This window comes from Thermobia domestica, chromosome 2 (genome assembly GCF_964235325.1).
Source record: "Thermobia domestica chromosome 2, izTheDome1.hap1.1, whole genome shotgun sequence".
In the NCBI taxonomy this organism is placed as follows: Eukaryota; Metazoa; Arthropoda; class Insecta; order Zygentoma; family Lepismatidae; genus Thermobia; species Thermobia domestica.
The window spans coordinates 271,916,407-271,937,235 of NC_137455.1; the positions used below are offsets into that span (position 1 = coordinate 271,916,407).

General features: G+C 34.1%; 1 protein-coding gene across 1 annotated transcript in view; it reads left to right on the forward strand.

Moving 5' to 3' along the window:
• Myo95E (Myosin 95E) overlaps positions 1-20,829 on the forward strand; it is a 1,268,077-nt gene that overhangs the window by 1,234,574 nt on the left and 12,674 nt on the right. The window contains exon 24 of the mRNA XM_081748709.1: positions 14,318-14,486. Within this exon, the coding sequence (XP_081604835.1) occupies positions 14,318-14,441 (124 nt within the window). The 3' untranslated portion in view covers positions 14,442-14,486. The remainder of the gene's footprint in view (positions 1-14,317; positions 14,487-20,829) is intronic.

Sequence of the window (20,829 nt, forward strand, 5' to 3'; positions counted from 1 at the left end):
GAGTGCTGTGGCTCAGTAGTAGAATGCTTACCTCTGCGTGGAGTCCCTGGTTCACTCTCCGGCCAAGTAAGTTTGTAATGGACAACATTGTGTCCGTGGATTTTCTTGGGGTACTCCCGTTTCCTTCTACATTTCATTCCACCAAGTCTTTCATCACTATTCACTTGCCTTAATCATCCATCTCCTTTACCCTAAAGAGCATAATTTTGGGATGTTAAAATGAAAGATTTCATTTCAAAATTTTGTATGTAATGGGATCGAATAATAAAAAATATGTAGTAGCCCTCATTGTAAACTATAACAAAAAAGTTTATTGCAAAAATTGACTCTCAGAAATGATGATTCAATTTCCTAACTGGAGATAAAAATTGCTAATTATTATAAATACATCAATATATAACAAAAATTTTGCAATATATATATATATATAAATAATAGAAAAAATGTCCTGAAACAATAAGGTCTACTTAAAATTGTATCATGTTATTTATGAATACTGTAAGATGTGTTGATGGTAACATATAATTTGAAAACTTTCCCGGTGCTTTTCCTTACAGAAAGATTGATTTTTCATGCCTTCTGCAAAATTTGCATGACTTGACATGTTAGCTGTTGAGAGTACTTCTCAGTTCTGACAATTTGATTTTTATTTGTGAATACGAATTACACGATTGCTAAAATTAATTCGTTAAGAAAGTAATTAGCATATAAATACTGCATGAAATTTTGGAAGCGTTTCAGTAAGCGCTTTATAAATGTAACATGCTTAGGAGAATTAATGTAATTTTTATATATTTTTTTAATTATATAATTGAAAAATTTAAACATTTAACATATCTAGTATAACAAAGTGTTATTTGTTACTGCTAACCCTTCAATGACGCATTTGATGTGTTGCGTTTTGTTATCAACTTACACTGACATGGGTAGGTGCAACAAGTTGTCGCTGAAATCTGATTACACATAGCACATCTAATAGAACATCATGACAAATGAAAATGAGCAAAATTTAAGGTGCTATGGACCAGAAGGATAGGATCTACGGGGCTTCAATATTTAAATAAACTTCTCCAAAAAAATTATATCATTGAAATTTATACGTTTTAAGTAAATATCTTTAAAACCCTTAAAGCAATCAAAACAAAAGGTGCACAACATAATGAACAAAATGCCGTGTCGAAAACCACGAACAGTGTTGTCATAGATGAAGCAGTATTGCCAAATCAGCATAAAAGTATTTTGTTTGAAATAGCACCATATACAAATTTGCACAGATTTAAAATGCATTATCATCACTAAACATAACATTGAAGTGTAGTGGTACTGTGTTGCACATTGTTAGAGCTACCTGTGCTGAAAATGTACAATGGAGAAGTCTGATGTGTGGCAACAAAGGTAATAAAGGAATCTGGGTCTCATATTATGAATTTAATTCAACTGCGGAATAACATCGATAGTGTAACATAGCAAAATGTCAGTAATGTCAGAAAAGATCGATGCATTTGAAAAATGGAAATGAGTGATGCCATTTTTGCGTCCTATGTCAGCACCGAAGCTATATAGGACGGGACCTACAATGTAAAGTGGGATCCGAACCACTATGAAAGACGAAAAATTACAATGAAATGGAGGTGAAAAGTACAACATATACCTCCATGTCTGAGGCGGGATTGGAATCCGCAATCCCTAATAAGTCAGTGACCTAGCCTTCTAGACCACACGCTATCCAGTCCGATTAAAAACGAAATGAGGTATTAATAAAATTATTATTTTTCTAATATGAATATGGTAATATTACAGTATATAACAACATAATCATGTGATGTATAGGAGAGGAAGTAAAAGAATATGTCACTTAACACGAAAGACATAAGCTAAGAAAGTACCCTAAATCTGGATAACATAATCTGGAAAAGCAGTTAACAGAATTAGAAAACACGGGTTTCTTTCTTCGCGTGTAACATTTTGTTTTCGCAAGTTGTCTGCTTATTCACCGGGGCTACGGAAGTGTAATGCAGACCCCTCACTTTTTTTTAATGCATTCCTTTATTGCCCTCTTTTACCACATATCAGACTTCTCCATTGCACATTTTCAGTACACGTACCTTCAACAGTGTGAAACACAGTACCACTACACTTCACTGTTATGTTTATTAATAATAGTACATTTTAAATTTGTGCACATATATATATGGGGCTATTTCAAACAAAATACTTTTATACTGAGTTGGCAGCACTGCCTCATCTTTTGCAACACTATTTGTGTTTTAAGATACGGCATTTTGTTCTCATTATATTGTGCACCTTTTGTTTTGATTGCTTTAACGGTTTTCAAGATATTTACTTTAAATGTACATAATTCCATGATATAATTTTTTGGACATTCAAGTGTTGAAGCCCCGTAGATCCTATCCTTCTGGTCCATAGCACTTTAAATTTTGCTCATTTTCATTTCTCATGATGCTCTATCAGATGTGCTATGTGGCAATCAGATTTAACAACAACTTGTGGGACCTTCCCTTGTGAGATTTTTACTATATGAGAAGCATTCAATTTTTGCAGTCTCATGAAGAGAGATTGAGGTCTCATGAAGTTGAAACTGGCCTATGTTATTTGTCCTCTTCTACATAGTTACTTTGCAAAGTTGCATAGTCTACAAACGATCTTTCAACTTCCACACAGCCTTCTTTGTAGAAGTACCATATTGGATAGACAACCGTTCTCCATAGTGAAAATGATCTCAATATCGAAAGACCAGCCTTTCAAAGTCTGCTCTATTTTTGGAAACAAGGATTCTGACAGTATGAAATCAGAATAATATTGCGAATGGGAAAGTAGCAGGTAATCGAGGTTTTGCACAGTATTCACTGTTTCCTGAACTTCGTGCAATCAGTGAGGATTACGTTCATGAATGTCCAAAAACTGAAAACATGATTTTCGTGGCAGAAGGCTGCAAAATGTCGTTTTCGTTGTGGAGAGCGGGAATGCTTTCACTCAGAACTCAGAGCTTTAGTTTATAAGCCCTGATGTTATTCCCAACTGTGGTCCTTGACCACAAACTGATCGTAAAAATGGTTTTCATTGGGTACACAAAGTGCCAACACTTCTCATGCACAATCAACTTGGTATTGTTTTTGAAAAGAAATTAGTATAGTCCAACGCTTCCAGTCATTCCAGACATCATACCTTCAAACCTCTTGCATCTAGAAACATAAAAATTACACATTATTATTTTAAGACATAGGGAAAAGCAAAACACTTTCCATACGAAAGCAAAAATTTATTGACCGCTCTTCGTATCACACGAAAAACTTCTGCGAAAGTTAAATAATAGTGGAAAAAGAAAATCTAATTCATGCGGTCAAAATATCTTCATTAGATAAAACGAATGGTAACAACAGAATAGTAAAGCGTATTACTAAAAGTAAATGCAATAAATATGATCTGTCATAGGAATTAATGATTGGACCATTCCTCCTTTTCAATTCATACCAATGATATTTGAAAGGCTTACAGGATCAACATTATTTGTGATGATAGCAGCATATCAACGACGAATGTAACCAAAGAAAATGTGCTTACAAATATTAATAAAATCAAAATGAAATCTTATGCAACAACTCGACCAAAAATGAACCATGTATAATTTTTTTTTATCTTATATTGTTTTTTTTTTATTAACGAGAATTTTATTGACACCTTAAATATTAGATATGCTTTGAAAACATTGTACAATGGAAATCTTATCAGTTTAAAACTTCTTTTTAAGATCTAAACCCCAGTCCTTATTGTGTCTTTTCTGGAGGAAATTATACTGTTTCCACAGGGTATTCAAATTAATTTCTGAATACCACCATAGTACTGAATACGAAGTGATAACCTTCAGAAGAAATTGCAATAGAAATGTGGTTTAAATTGCGAGAGTTTGGTGGGAGGAGAGTGATTACAAAAGGAAAATTTCGTCCAAAGCTTTTCCCGGAGGGAGAGTTCCTAGCATCGCTGCTACGTTCCCTCTTTGCACAGCCATACTTATTCGTTGTATAAGATAGGATGAGTCTCAGGTGTCTCCTGTGTTAATAGTTATGCGGTGCCCAACTTCATTAATGAAGTTTAGACCTTCTTGACCCCAGGAACCACAAGTTTCAATGGCTATGGTGACGAAGTGGTATTTGTCCAAGAGGATGTTATATTTTCGTCTCTTTTCATATTCTCTGCGAGTTGCAACCGTCCCAGCTTTTGTGGAAGATGAAGGAAGATTAGAAGAAGGAAGAAAATAAGATAAAATTATTGACTATATTGTTTTTACCATGCTAGAAAATATATAAATTATTAAAATTTATAAAAGTTGCTAGAGTAACTTTTAAAGTCAGAGGGATTTATATAAGTAGAATACTAGGAAAAAATATTTACAAATTATATTGCTTTATTAGAAAGAAACCGCCAAATACGCATATGGGTATGAAGTTCTATTTTAATTTGCCAATGACAGTCTAATCTGAAAGCTTGAATGTAAGACAGAAGTTGAAAGTATATCTCCTAAATCAGTATTTTTACGTACTTTATAATTTTTGATAAGAAGACTACCTGGTTATATTTGTAGAAGAAAAACACATGAAGTAGTATTATATGCCACAGCAAAACAAATAATGATGCCTTGCATGTTATTTCACTTTATATTTACCAAGAAAATATCTTTTGATTGCAGAGCTATTATAATAAACTAGTACTTTAAAAGTTTGAAATAATGCATTCTTGACGTGCCAAAGACTAACTAAATGAAATATAAGTTTCTATTAGTATAAATTATGTAATACAACAGAATGGAATTTTATTATTAAATCCTCAATCCCTGAACTGTCTAAAATATCGTCTTTTCAATGGCATTATAGTACATTGTCTGTTAAGACTTTCGTGTCAGAAAATGATATTCTATGTATTAGCATTCTAAAGGAAGAATAATCCTAATAAAGTTTGTAAATATTACTTGAAGTTTAATAACTTTATTTTTCCATACCATTTAACTATTTTTATTCTATTTTGTGTTAACTTTTAAGTGTCCTTTCTCCGGTGCACAGTGGAGTATTTGATCCTAAAACCTGGCCAAAAGTCGAAAAAATAAAATTTGAAAAATACATGAAATAAAGTTTATTTCTTGTTTTCCGATAATTGACGGATCTTGTAAACCTAAATTCCATTATTAAAATAAAATAATGAACGCAAATAATAATTGCTGAAGTTACTCAATTTTTCTGGCCAAGCGATTTTAAATTACTGTGGCCGCGAGCACAACTTTTGAGGTGTTAATATCAGTAATTGTATTTAAGCCTTTATCAACAAAAATTTTATTGTTTTAAGGGGCATTGATAGAGGTTTTAATTTCATGATATATAAACATTTAATTTCTAAGTCTTGGTAGTTAAATATGTAATGAAATGTCAAGAACTTTTTGCAATAAAAAATATAAAGTTTATAAGTTAGGAAATGTTTTTGTTTATGTTCTGGGTATAGTTGATCAATGATTTCTTTTGCATTTATAAGTTCAGTCTTTTGTTAACTTAGTCCAAGAATAAAATTTTGCCCGAAATTGATCCATTAAAATAATAAATTACATCTAATTTGGTTTTCATGTGAGTTCAGAGGGCCTCACAGCAGTTTCCTGACATAAACCTATGAGTTTAATCTTTAGTTGATTGAGTTTATTCAGAAAAGTAGAATTAATTTATTGAAATAGGGTTTTCATGAAATTCTATAATAAATGACATGTACTGTAACTTTTAAATTCATAATTGCGCCATGAATTATGATCCATGGAGTTTGTTGTCTGTCCTTCATACAAGGATCAGGTTTCTCGAATCAGTACAATACTTAGCCTACAAAATCCCTATTAAACAATGACAAGCAAAATCAGAATAAGACAAAACCATAGTTAAAAACACGAATAAAAAAAATTCAAACCAATTTCAGAGAAGAGATGGATTTGTTAGTGGACATGTCTAAACGCTATGGCAATACGGACTATTGGATCACTTCTAGGAGTTTTTTGCTGACCCCAAAATGCTGCCCGAATAACTGGTGTGGATTTAAACTTGATAAAAATTTTCAAGATAATTGTGGAGGCAACTTCTAGTGGCCATGAAATAGACGTGTAGAAATTTCAAAACTTCGCTACCGTCACTGCAAAACTTTATGTGAAACTTTATAAATTGTTCCCGATGACTTCAACTTTACCCTACATAAAGTTTTAATTCATGGCCCAGAGATCATAAAACATTATTTTACCCATTGGGTAACTCATAGAGGAAGCAGCTAATTAGAAACAAACATTTTCAACTTTATAGATTGAACTATTAGAGGAAGTTTTCTCGGAAACAGTGCAACAAGAATGTGCTAAATCGTCTTTTACTTACTTCGACCCCTATTTGAGCTGATCGAGGGAACGGTCTACGAAAAAGAGAAAACCGTTCAGCAAAGAAGCACTGGAACTACTTTTACCGGCAAGCACTTCTGTAATTCATCATTCTACTGAGCCAGCAGAAGGCTACCAAACCGAAGAAGAAATGGATGACAGTAAACACGATGATGTATGTGAGTGTGATTAAAGAATTAATATCCACTTGTATAACTAAAGTGACAACAATGATTGTAAGGTGATCACAATATTTTTAAATATTGTTACATTATTCATGATGTAAGTATATTGTCTTATTATTTTACATATTTTCCATTTTCTACTTTTAAGAAGTTTTTTTTCTTGTATTTGGTTTTATCCGATTGTATTAAATTTAATCTTACACGTCCAATAATATATCTAAAAAAAATGTATTGCTGTTTATATTTTATGTTTAGGTTACTTACTTTATCCATTATTCAAGTAGAAAATGTTAATTAGTAGCAAAACTAAGAATTTTCTTTTAAAATGTTTCAAAGTATTTACTATAGACAGTTTAAAGCAATAAAAAATAATTAATACACAAGATAATGTAATTTCCCTGATTTCTCTGAGTATTCAAAATTGCAGAACCAGGTTTTGGCTATATTGTATCTTTAAAATTGTAGGTAAACAGAAATTAACTTAATTTAATCGATTATTTCATGATACGAAATGGTAAATATTTTTGACCGGGTTTCAAAGGCCATATACTCCACTGTGCGGTGCAAAACAGATCAGTACCAAGTTCACACATAAATCAGTGGCAAAATTTAAAATGTTCATTTATCTTCTTAAAAAATTCATTGTCTTAAAAATTGTCGTGGACTTCAATTTCCTCTCATGCGCAATATCTCTTTGTTAATGAAAGAGTGGTACTTAATAGATATACTAAAATCTCTGTATACACTTGCTTTGAAAACTCATTTATTGAAATACAAATGCTAGACACGAAACTCGAAATTCAATTGTATTTTCCTTTAAAATAGATTGAGTAAGAAAGAAAAAAACATGAATAAAATCCTAATCTTACGAAGAACAGTAAGTTTGGAAAATCAATAATCTTAGAAAGTAAACATACATTATATGACGGTAATGTTAGATCCTTAAAAATATCTAAAATATATTTTTTCAGGAAAAAGGAAACGCCCCATTTTCAGAATCAGGTAAGGTTATAAGGTTACACAGCACTAGCACCAAGGTTAAATATGTACTATCACTGCGCTTAAGACACAATCTCTGTTCAGTGTTCACTTCTAACTTTGCTTTTCATCATTCACTATTGAAAGTCTAATAACATTGTTTAGCACTAGTTTAAAGAGAAAATGTCACTGTTTCAAACACGAAATTGAATTGTAACAAATTGTATTATATTGTATAAAGTTTCAAATGCATGCATGAGTGTTATGTTTAGCTGCAACAACTTTTGAATTCACGCTATAATGAGAATTCACATCGCATCATTAATGATCACTGTAATTCGATTAAACATTAATAATTTGTTTCAGAAAAAGAAACGATGGAGAAAATCTTGTTCTGTATATACTTGTACTTAATATCCATGTGTGCTGAAAAGTATAACTTTAAAATATATGACCTTTCTTCACTTAGCTTATTGTTCATTATTGTCATATCTTGATCTTTTAAATGCTTCCGTCTATACATTTCTCAGGAATTCGTCCTTCTCTTTTACTTCCAAATCTACTATTTTACTGTGCATACTTAAAAGAAACTCTCGGATATCATAAGAGATAATAAAAGTGAATATATATTTAGGGGTTACACAGTTACCTTTTTAGCTATTCCTACGCTTTCTCCAGAGTGATGAACCATAGGGCTATTTATCAAGCTTATTCAGAGTTAAAGACCACGAATATGCAGAATCAAAAGCTATTAAGAACTACAGTATTAAAATGCTATTTATTTATAAATTTCTATAGGAGTTTATTATGTCTAGCTTTTGGCACTAAATAATCGCTTTTTGTTACGACATTCGTAAAAAGATGTATTAGTGAGACAAATAGAGGAGAGGGAAGTTATAAAAAAAATATTGCCAGCTATATTTTTTTTTATAATTATAGGATAATTAGTATTTTCCTTTACTTGCTTTTCTCATCTTTACTAAATTTGGCTTTTACAACTCTCTTCATAAAGACCAATAATTTTTATCTACCAGCTGGAAATGAATGAACTGATATAACATTTTGAAATAAGTTCATCTGACGCCAGTATACTTTCCATAGTTACATGCTCATAATCGAGGCACCTATACTAGATTTATAGGAGCACTAGAGCAAGTCGAATGAGCTTTTTCTATTCCACTTCGAGCACAATGTCCAACAATCAGCGAAAGTGCTCAAGGTAGTGGAGATATATCGTTCCAACTGTTCGCAGTGGAGATTTAATTTTTCATATGGTATTCAAACGTGTCCTTAGGAATATGTAAGGAGGAGTTTCCATTTTAGAAAAAATGTTTATCGTTGCTGTAGACTGTCAATTTGGATTACATTCAGTTATCCAGAATATTACTAAATAACCTCGAGTTCAATGTAATATAACTAGTGACTCCTCGTCGTAAGAACTGAAACAACTGCAAATCATAGTGCAATAACTTCCGCACCATAAGATGAGTAACATTGCAATAGAAAGCATCAAACCTCCAAACTCATAAATACTGAATGAATCTGAGAAGCATGACGTGTGGTTCATTACTGTGTTGTAGCTCTCGCTGACGGTAATTCAGTGTTTAATTGTCTAATTTCAGTTATTCTTATTCTATCATATGTGCTAAATTAAATTCTATTTGAGATCGGATGTATATAGAAATCCATAAGAGCTGAGTACATGATTCTCTTTCTTGGATGTTTTGATCAAAATTTGTATATTATATTAATAGCTACAGTACTTTTGAGCTTTGATACTATAAAATATCTACTGAGGCCTAACGTTTCGAAACAGACCATCGTGATATTCGAAATAACAACATTACGTTTAGACAGGAAGAATATACCCTAAAGAATTATTGCCAGATACAAAACGACGAGCTGAAGTTTATATCAAATACAATATTTAAAGATAAATTAATATAAAATAATTTATTAAAGCCGTTATTTAATAAAATCCTTTGAATATACTAATAAAATGCTCGTAAAAGTGGTAATTGTTAATAGATCACCCAGATATTAAATTTATAATCTAGGAATTCCATATTTGATTTCCAGAGTCGGATATCCTAACACGTACTTTAATATTTTTCTTCTTCAAGCAACCGAATGGTTTAAATAGATCCACAGGCTCTTGTTTTGCAAATTATTTTACAAATAGTTTCAAATTTTCAAGACATTATACGTAATGTTGACATGAACGTATAATGTTGTGAGGCTAAAACCTTGCTCACTTTTGTGTTTAGGTTGTTCTATATTGATTGAGACTGTATGCCGTATGAGAACATTTGGGTTCCGAGGAGCAAAATGAAAACTGTGCCTGACAGAGACGACTTTGGACTATAAGCCAGACATATTTCACACTACTCACAAATAGCACCACGTGGCACGCATTTGTGTAATGCTGTGTTGGCATGTTCGAGGACAAGTAAGGTACTGTTCAAGTACGGTGTGGACAAACAACATGGAAAGCGACGATCACGGCTAAAAGTGAACTACGTAGTTCTTGAGGAAGGAAGATATGTCTGCAGTGTTAATTCATCAGTGTCTCTGAGCAGTATGTAGTGCAGTAGCTGCAAGTCGCGCGACTGTATTCCACTTAGTAGCTAGTTTCACAGCTGGCACATCGAGTATGGGGAAAAGAACTAGTCCCAGAGGACCCCGTGAATCGCGAACCCCAATGATGTTCCAGAAAGTGAGCGAGGTGATAATAAGTAATAGGCATGTGATTATGGATGATTTACATAATGAAAAAAGTTTGTGGAGGGTAACAATCCATTGCATTGTGACAGAGGATCTGAAGATAAAGAAACTGTATGCGCGTAGATGCCGCATGAACTAGCCGTCGAACAGAAACGTATTCGTGTGCAATGCTGTAAAGATCTATTGGCCTTACATGATTCAAACCCAGAACAGTTTTTTGCTTGTTTGGTAACGCATGATGAGTCCTTCTTTTAGCTACGAGATACACAAAAAATGAAAGATTCAATGAAAGCATGCAGGAAATCTACGGTTCAAGAAAGCACGACCATCACTGTCATGTGGAAAGCAACTGGCTTCTGTGTTGTGGAAAGGGGATGGAATTCTGCTCCTGGACTGGCTTCTACCACATGATAGAGTAAATAGTGACACACACTGTGAATTCCGCCGACTGCGTTAAGTAATTCAGGAATGACGACCAGGAAAATATGCCAACCCCGTACTTCTGTTACACGATAATGCAAAATCACACACATTCGACAGACAACGAAAACCCTTCAAAATTTGCGATTCACAGTATTCAACAACCACCATGTTTCTCTGATTTGTCCCCTTCGGATTACATATTCTTTGACAAAATAAAACAGCATCTGCGAGGACACACCTTTCCCAATTCAGGGTCTTAGATATAGTTGTCGGTGAGTGATACCGCACCACTCCGAAAAAATGGTTGAACTAGGCAATCAAACTACAGCCACAATGATGGCGACTGTGAATTCGGGCAGAGGGAGAGTACGTGCAAGAGGCTTGAACATTTCAACATCCTACCTTCTTATTTTACGGCTTCAGTGAGGTTAGTCTCAATCAATATGGAACGGCCAAATATCTCGTGAAAACAAGGAACATTTTCATTTTAATTGTTTAGGCACGGAAATATAGTAATTTTATTTTATTTAATAAAATGTATTTCGGTGTAAAACTATCATCTTGAGTTCCTAGGGAGCTGCCTAAATTGAAAAGTATAAAGTTTCGATCTAGAAATGACAATACAAGCCGATGTGCTGACTACATTTCACACAATAAAACGCATCTGGTCGGTTTTAATTCTTCATGGACGGAATTTATTAATAACAGAATTTGAAAAGAAAATAGGGATATACGCTATTTCTACCATACGATGTAAATACACATTTTTATGAGATAATGTTCTTTGACTTTTAGGGACACGGTGGTTCAGTGGTAGAGCGCTTACCTCTGATGCGTGGGATCCTTGGTTCGATCCCCGGGTAAGTAAGTTTATGGTGGACAACATCGTGTCTGTGGGTTTTCTCGGGGTACTCCCGTTTCCTCCTACATTCTCATTCCACCAATTCTTCTACTGCCATACATTTGCCTTAACTATCCGTCTTCCTTAGCCTAAAGGGCATAATTGTGGGACGTTAATCTGAAAGATTTTCCCTTCACTTTTATTTTACTTCTAACTCTTGTTCTTGAGGAATTCTACATAAGCAGAAAACAGAATGGAAATGAAGTTTTTAATTTAACGTATCACCACATAAACAGAGATGCAGATTTTAGTACCACGAAGTTCAGTTAGCGAAGAACGATAGGTCTGCTGCTGAAGTGTAAGAAAGAAACCATGTCTGTTCCTGCTCCTTTAAAGATTATGACAATGGACCTGATGTTGGTGTAATATCATTGAAATTTTACACACAATTAATGTCATAAACTTTTCTTTTGTTTCGTCGATTGTAATAGATCTATACAAGAAGGATGAAAACTCACGGAGAAAAATGCAGATAGGTCACAGATTATTCTTTCCAAAGATCAATGCACTTCTTACAACGACGATGTAATGACTTTAATCCATGAAAAAAAAAAAAAAAACTGACTTGTCTTTGCTTTCAAATCAGCTGTTCCTACGCCAACCATTGACCCAAAGATATCTTCTCTCAAGCCGATTCTGATAATAAGGTGGATGCTCTAACACTTAATAGTTTAAGTGCTCCAAGTTCAGCATTGTTCATTGAACCTTCTGATAGGAAACGTTGTCTCAACTATCATCTTACCTCAAATTTCCCATATCACTTTGTCCTCATGGTTAATAGTTTATTCAAAAGGTAGTAGTAATTTTTTACGTTCATTGTAGAACCTTGTTCTGTATAAGTAATGAGATGGATGCCATGCGAATTCCAGAACACTTCGACGTTGGCACTTTGCTAGCTGATTTTCGTTATCGGAATATGTTGTGATTGGGTGAACCCTGGTGGTACCATTGCTTCAACTGCTTTTCTTTAATTTTAGGATGAATTCAGACTTTATTCATTTGCACTTACGACGCAGAAGATTAGAGGATTCTCCCCCCCCCTCCTCAAAACTGACACAAAATGTTAGTTGCTGTAAAATCTCGATATCGTTCCTCATCTTCATTCAACTGAGAATAATGTTTGTAAACACTTTACGGATAGCTTTCCCACTGCCAATTTATGATTACCAATGTATAAATACATTCAGCAAATTAGCGTAAGATGTCTGCAATCCTATTTAGATCAATTTACCTACCTTTGAGTATTAAATCAATCATTAATTCCAATTTTTGGGATTTCAAAGATGGGAATGATATCCACTTTATTTAAAACAAAATATTAACACAGAAACAAGGGATAATGATTCGAAGTTGGTTTAGGGCTTTATAAATGGAATAAACCAACTAGAAAATGTCATGCATGAAGTTTATAATTCAGTTGCTAGGCTAAAAAAAATATATTGTTTTCTTTTGGAAAAATATTGAATTCATAGATGCAAGATCGGCGATTACAATACATACATTTCAATGTTAAATATATGAAATAGTTTTTCAAATATCATATTTCAGCAACGCAGTCGATCTTAAAATCTTCGAATAAAATTCTTTCTCTTGTAATTTCGAACATCATGCACAATTTAATGAGTATTGTTTTAAAACTCTAGGAACATTATTGTACAATAGCACGCACACGTCGATCCAAAAGCGCTTCATCTAACTCTAAAATGATATACCACTTATGATTAGTTCTGTTAAATTTCATATATATTTAATTTACTGAATTATTAATTTAAAACTAATTTTCGAGAAACAAATTAGTATTGTAGTGAAATGTGATTCAATCATTATATGAGTTGGCTACGAGTAGTAGGAAAATTTATTCGACTGACAGAACAAACAAATCTCACCCACAGAAAATTCATATTCTGTATATAGAAATATTGTATCATACTTAAAAATAAATGTTAGATTCGCACTAAAAGTATGATATTCCACCTTCTAAGAAGTTATTGTAGTTCACTTTTTATACAATATTTTTCTACAACATATTGTAATAACTATGTATTATGTATATTTATTACTATATATTAATTTAATTTATATAAGGATTCATACTCTTATATAGTTAAATGTCTTAATCAATTTGGACATCTGATTTTGGATTATATTATAGATGGGGATATAGAATTATTCGTGCTTACAAAACATTGTGAGGTTCACTTGAACTTGGAGGTATCATACTCTAATCTAGAAAGTCAGAGTACTATGAAATTCTACAGTGGCGGCTCATAAATGGTCATACAGATAGAAATAAATATTTTATCGCCAAACTAAAGGAAAAAACTTAACTAATATTCCAATTCTTGTATACCATTGGGTAAGTTTTATTCTCTTAGTTTGAAGCGATAATAGTTTTTTTTCTCTTTTTCATCGATTTGGCTTCCTTCAAGAGCCGTGACTGATCCAAATTCAATATTTTAGTCATTATTATCCAACTAATTCTCAGACCGGCCAGAGCGCTGTACGGGCTGCAGCGCCATGAAGCTACTTAGTGATTCAAACAATACACCAGATAAAGTGATAACTGGATATTCTTACCTCACCGCATCCTATCAATTGAGATTCACAGTAATATCAATATGAAATTAGCCATTATAAACATAATAACACACCAATCTTGTTTCAATGCTAAAATAAAATCTATTGTTTTTATTTCTTTAGGTTCGAAGCTAACTTTGGTCAGCAAACTGTTATGTTTACCTTCAAGTGCATGGGCTTACCCGAAGTGCAACCGGGCCAAATTAAGATCTGCCGTAAAGGGAACAAGATGGAAGTGCTTGTATGAGAATTCCCGTTTTGGCAGGATGTATAAGTCGCTATAATTTTGAAGGTAAGTTTACAGAGTTTCATCTATCAGGTCATTTTAAAAGAAAATATTGATATATACTTGAAGCAGACTACTTTTAATAACTGGAGACACGGTGGCTCAGTGGTAGAGTGCTTACCTCTGGTGGTGGGGTCCCTGGTTCGATCTTCGACCAAGTAAATTTGTGGTGAACAACATCGTGTCCGTGAGTTTTCTCAGGGTACTCCCGTTTCTTCCCACCTTATTATTCTATCATTATTCACTTGCTTTAATCATCCGTCTCCCTTAGCCTAACAGGCATAAAACGTGGGAAGTTAAACTGAAAGTAGATTTTAACTTTTTATATCTAATATTAAGTTGATGTAGGGCTACGTTACTTTCTTGTATCCATGGACGTTTGTGCGTTGATTCAGTCCTGTAACATTTTCCAGACTTCTATCTTTGTAATTACAGTCTCAGTTTTTCTACTTTTTCTTATAAATTTCTAACATATTTTCGCACTAGTTTTAAGCTTCAGCGAACTGTTTTTCGTTCATTTGTTGTTTATTTGAAGGTTATAGTGTTAAAGAGATACTATAGGCAGACATAGTAACTTTGTTTCCCGTTCAATAAATTCAGTTTTAACTTGATCGCTCTTTGCCTCTTGCATAAAAATATAATTATTTATATAATGTAACATGATTTTGGAACGAAACTTGCTTAAAATAAAAAACACTTTATTATTACTATCATTTATGTTATGTCTGATTGATTCTGCTACGATAAATGCATCATAGTATTGTGCCTGGAAATTTCAAGCACTTTAGAAATACTGCACTGCAACCAAAACTTCAAGCAGTATCGAGTCCTCTCGTGATTATATGGTTTGCGTATGCGTCTTTGACATGGGAGGCTAGAGTTCCGGCTGGAGTTCATGTGGTATGGATCCCACGCTAAGCTGTAGATTCACGTCTCATATAGCCTGAAAGGGATGCTAAACTCTAATCCAATCTAAATACAAGTAGGATTAGACATTTTATTTTATCTAATCTTCATATGCTGATAAATTATCAGTGCAGCGTCACTGTCTTATTTTTGCAGTTGTAACTCTGCACAATTCTTTTAGTAAATACATCTGAGAGGCTTAAATTGCTATTAACTAGCACCCCTCTTCTCTATAAGACGGTCTCATCGATACATTGCTCCATACGCCGAAGACATACATTGCTGAAATTTTGGAACACCTGGTACATTCTGGTATCTTGATATGCAGAATGGCGAGAGTCGACATCCAGAGAGCAATGATTTGCTAAAACCAGAAACAATTTAGAATAGAATAGAATGACCACCTTATCTTTGCCTGAGCTTTTTTCCCACAAGTTAGTGGAGCAACTTTCATTTCTGTATATTTATTGTAATATCCAAATATCTGTGGAATATCCAAAATATAACAAGATAGTTTCTCCTCTTTGTGAAGAGAGATCCGTGTTGTATACTAATTCTGTACATAAAACATTGCATTACTTTTTGTCTTTCTGATTGCAAGAGCAAGCTTTTGATATACTAATGGTTTTCCAACCATATAGTAAAAGGCATCTCCACTCAATGCATTGTTGACTCCCTACTTTCTTAACCGGTGAGTACCAGGGTCGATATGGGTATGTAGAGAACCAATAGGCTTTGTAGGTCACGAATACGTTGGTTTCGATGTCGCAAGTGAGGTGTGTTCGAACAGGAGTCGAAAAACCGATCGACGATCCCGATAGTGTTATAGTCACTTCTCAAGTCGCCGTGCGCCACTGAAGAGGCTTCCGGTGGAGATCTTTGGGTCTATCATCATCTCCTGACTCTGTTGCGTAATTCTGTGCTGCACACTACCCATGAAACTACAGAGTTCCAACAGGATCCTCATAAGAAATGACGAGAACCGGCTCAGCACAGGTCACTTACTTGTAAGGGCTCGTATCTCCGGTGACCGACAGGCTCCTCGGACATTGTGGGTATGGAGGCAACGGGAAGATACACTAGTTTCCGCATATGCAAATCTCGGTGTCACATTTGAAGTTGTTCCAGTGCCAGGTCTCAAACCTGACACTGCTGATCGCTCTCGGCTATTTCGACCCATGCGTCAGCTGAGCTTGGTTTGGTTCCAGTTGGAACCCATTCTTGCGCTTAGTTGCGATATCCAGCAGGTCCGTAGCTAGGAGTATGTTATAGGGGAGGTACAGTTCAGTTTGTTCCCTGACACACACACACACAAACCAAGCTCAGCTGACGCATGGGTCGAAATAGCCGAGAGCGATCAGCAGTGTCTGGCTGTTTTGAGTCCTGGCACTGGAAAAACTTTAAATGCGACATTGAGGTTTGGATATTCGGAAAATACCATGTCTTCCCGTTGTCTCCATACCCACAGTGCCCGAGGGGCCCGTCGGTCACCGGAGATACGAGTCCCCACAAGTAAATAATCCGTGCCAGTTCTCGTCACTTCTTGTGAGGATCCTACTGAATCTCTGTGGTTTCATGGGTAATGTGTGGCATAGGATTACGCAGCAGAGGCAGAAGATGATAAACCCAAAGATCTCCACCGGAAGTCTCTGCAGAAGCGCACGATGACTCGAAAAGTTGCTACAACACTGTCGGGTCCTTCGATCGGTTTTTCGACTCCTGTTAGAACACATCTCACTTTGCGACATCGAAACCAACGTATTGATGACCTATAGAGCCTACTGGTTCTCTACATACCTATGTCGACCCTGGTACTCACCAGTCAAGAAGGTAGGGAGTCACTAGAGATGCCCTTTATGATTTATTTATTACAAATTAAGTTTTTTTTCCACTCTTGATTGAATCTCACTACAAAAATCAAAATATGTTAATAAAAGATAACTTTTGGTATATTAATAATATTCTTGCCAAAGTTTTATTAGTAATATTGCCAGTTTACAAGGCATTAAAGTTACGAGCATTGTCAGTCTTTCAAAAGTAGCTATCTGTAATAATTTAGTAAGCATTCTGACGTTTCACAATTGTTCACTACTGAGATTTTGTGAACAAGAATTATTTTCTGTTACTGTTTGTCCTTTCTTACATTTTTTTCTCACCCAGTGAAGTGCAACTGAATAACTAAACAACTGCTTATTATCGTTTCCAACCAAAAAACAGAATGAATCTTCTCAACCATTTGTAAGAATCTACCTCACAAGCAACATTATTATTAATAATTTTGTTCCTGAAACACACAATCGAAAAATGAATAGTGTAAAAGTTCTAACCTCTTGAGTGCCAGTGACACCCATGTATATGTGATAAAATACTCCGTTGCAAAATACCAGTGACATCCGTGGGGATGTCATGAAAACAAATCCTTTATTAAGAATCACATAAATCCTGGAGATGATGAATTTTTAGTGGATGCAAGGCAAGAGTTAGTTCTACTATTTCTGACAGCACCTTACTGATAGAAAAGAAAAAAAAAAAGTTTTGTCGCCATAGGTGGTAGGCCTAAGGGAGCATTCAATTACCACACACCTGTGTTTGTTTTGACGATAAACAATTAACAAATTCGAGATCGCATTTAGATCTCGGAAAAAAACAAAAAAATGTCTTGATCTCCGGTCAGTGTTGCCAACCTGAAGCAGCATAAAATTCCTTCAGAACATTAAACTTTCCTTTTTTCAGTCCAAATGTTCCACAATGCAATTTTTTAAATCGGTAATATGAATGCTCTCATCGCACGTGCACAACAACTTTGCCCTATATAACAGCCTAGACAGCCTTCTAACAGTAAATGAAAACCTGGTATTAGAGCACGCACATAGGAAAATGACACGTGGAACGCATGGGGTTAATTGTTAAATTATGAGATGTCGGAAAAGTATAGCATACGTTGCAAAGTGACAAATATTTCTATTAAATGTTAATCCGAACATTAACTGCTATCTTGATTCATGAAATCCAGAAAAACAAATATCAGTTCGAAAGTTGTTGCTATTGTTCAAAATAAAGCAAACTTCGTTTGAATATCATATTATCTAAATATGAAGCTGAAAATATAATGAAAAATTAAGCTTAAAGACAGGATTTGTTGGCCCCTTCTAAAAGTCAGGAACATGATTTTTGTGACATATTAAATACTATAACAAAATCCTGAATGGTCTATAAACTGAAAAATGTTTAACTTTCGCAACAAACCAAAAGTAATATAATTACGTTGGAAATCAAATTTAGAACAAATATGGCAACTTTTGTTTCACATTCGGGATGTAAGAAAACAATAAATTTTAATTTTCAAACTTTTTTATGCTTCTATTACCCTTGAAATGGCATTGGAATTACGAGAATAGTTTTACATAAAGGTATGCATAATCGTGCATGCAGTTTCCATATTATTCTAAGATCAACTAACTTTCCATATTATTCTAAGATAAACTAACTTTTCATATTATTCTAAGATCAAAGAAAACATAATTATTTATATAGTTACTTCAAGGATGGCTCTCTCATATAGCCACATAGTTGCGTGCCTTTCCAATTATAGGAAGAAAAGGTATTTTTAAAAAAGTCAAATAACCATGGATATTTGTCTCTGTATACGAATACAAAACGACTTAACACAAATTTTAGCTATTTTAATGTGTAATCTGCAATTCAGATTACTGCTCATTAGAGATTTGACAATATCCTAAGTCAATGCTTGATGTGACTCTTCGTCCATGTGTTCTGGCTTGTTTTTTTTCTAGTGTCTACCTTCAGCTAAGCGCACAGTTAGGTACTTTCCTTTAAACGTCTGGCCGTTTAAACTATAGATTTAAACGGCCAGACGTTTAAAGGAAAGTACCTAACAAGGAAGGAAGGGAGGGACTTGTTCTGCTTCGCGCTCGAAAGGAACTAACCTATGTTGTTAACTGATATATAAGAGACTGATTGACTCCCCCAGGATCGGGAGGAATACTGTTCGCTTGAAGAGAAGATAGCCGGCAGTAGATTAGATTTTCAAAGGATTATGTTTTGATACACACACACACACACACATATATATATATATATATATATATATATATATATATGAAAGAAAAGTTCAAATTCTTCCTTAGTGCACTTTGCAATTGTGGAATTTCAGATCACCTGACGCATGTTTACGTAACTTATTTACAAGCATTTAGGGAATGAATGAGTATTATCGAACTGCGTTTTATGGTTTACCTCTCTAAGGTTATCGTAAAGCAAGCTTGTAAAGCCACAGACAATTATGTAAGTGCATTTGTATTTCTTGTAACACTTTTAATGCAAATAAATAATTATAAAATACCAATAAATAGAGTGTGTAAATGGAACAGGACATAGTTGGACTAGTTCGATTCTGCAACATTAAAAATCACAATTAATTTTTAGACATTCCCACTGGCAATAATACGTTATATCAAAGTATCAATTGAACTTAAAAATTACATAATATATTCGAAATACCATTTTGTAAGTAAAAGAAAAATTTAATGAGAGAAGTAAAAAGAAAATCTTAATATATGTATATATATATATATATATATATATATATATATATATATTACCTCATCACATCAAACGATTCCTACCCAATGCCTTGGCTATGCCACGAGCTTGTTATCAACATTGTCCCCTAACAGCTGTTTCAGGAGCCTTTCTCGTGAGCAAACCGGGGATACCCCTTCAACTATATCACCAAACAATTCAGTCGTGTAGAAAAAGCAGAGAAAACAATAATTCTAACTCTGTAAAATTCTCTATTCTAACCTTCCTCAAACACTAACCTAGCTTCCATTCCCAGTAGAAAGAAATGAATCGTGACTACCCCCATTTCATCTTCTCATTCAAAACCAAAAAAGCTTTCCAAAACATTACTAAAATCATTTACGACAATGCCTCAAACTCCATACCCTCATTACGAGAACTGGTCCCTTGCAAGACTTCATTTCATACATTTACCGAAGGAACTTAGATGTAAAATTCTATTATATATATATGAGACTAATTTGATCGTTCAGCGCTCCATCACAAAGATAATCCCTACTTCACTATTCCAATAGTTTCGATTCTTCCAATCTCATTTAATGTCTTACATGCACACATTGTCCAGTTTCTTGTATTGAAAAAACCTCCTGTCTCAATGCTTCTGCAGCGCTCAAATTTTCCATCTACCTCTCCCAGTAAACATAACCCATAACAATCTGTTTGACTTTACCTGCCACGTAAGTATTCTCAAATTTCTTCTTTTAGACTCTTCCGTGACCTTCAGAAAGAGATAAGAAGACACTTACATCACTATTGTATCCGCAAATAGCCTTTGGGATCTTGTCTCTCTATAATACAATTTCTGACCTATTTTTACTTATAATTTATTTATTATTTTCCA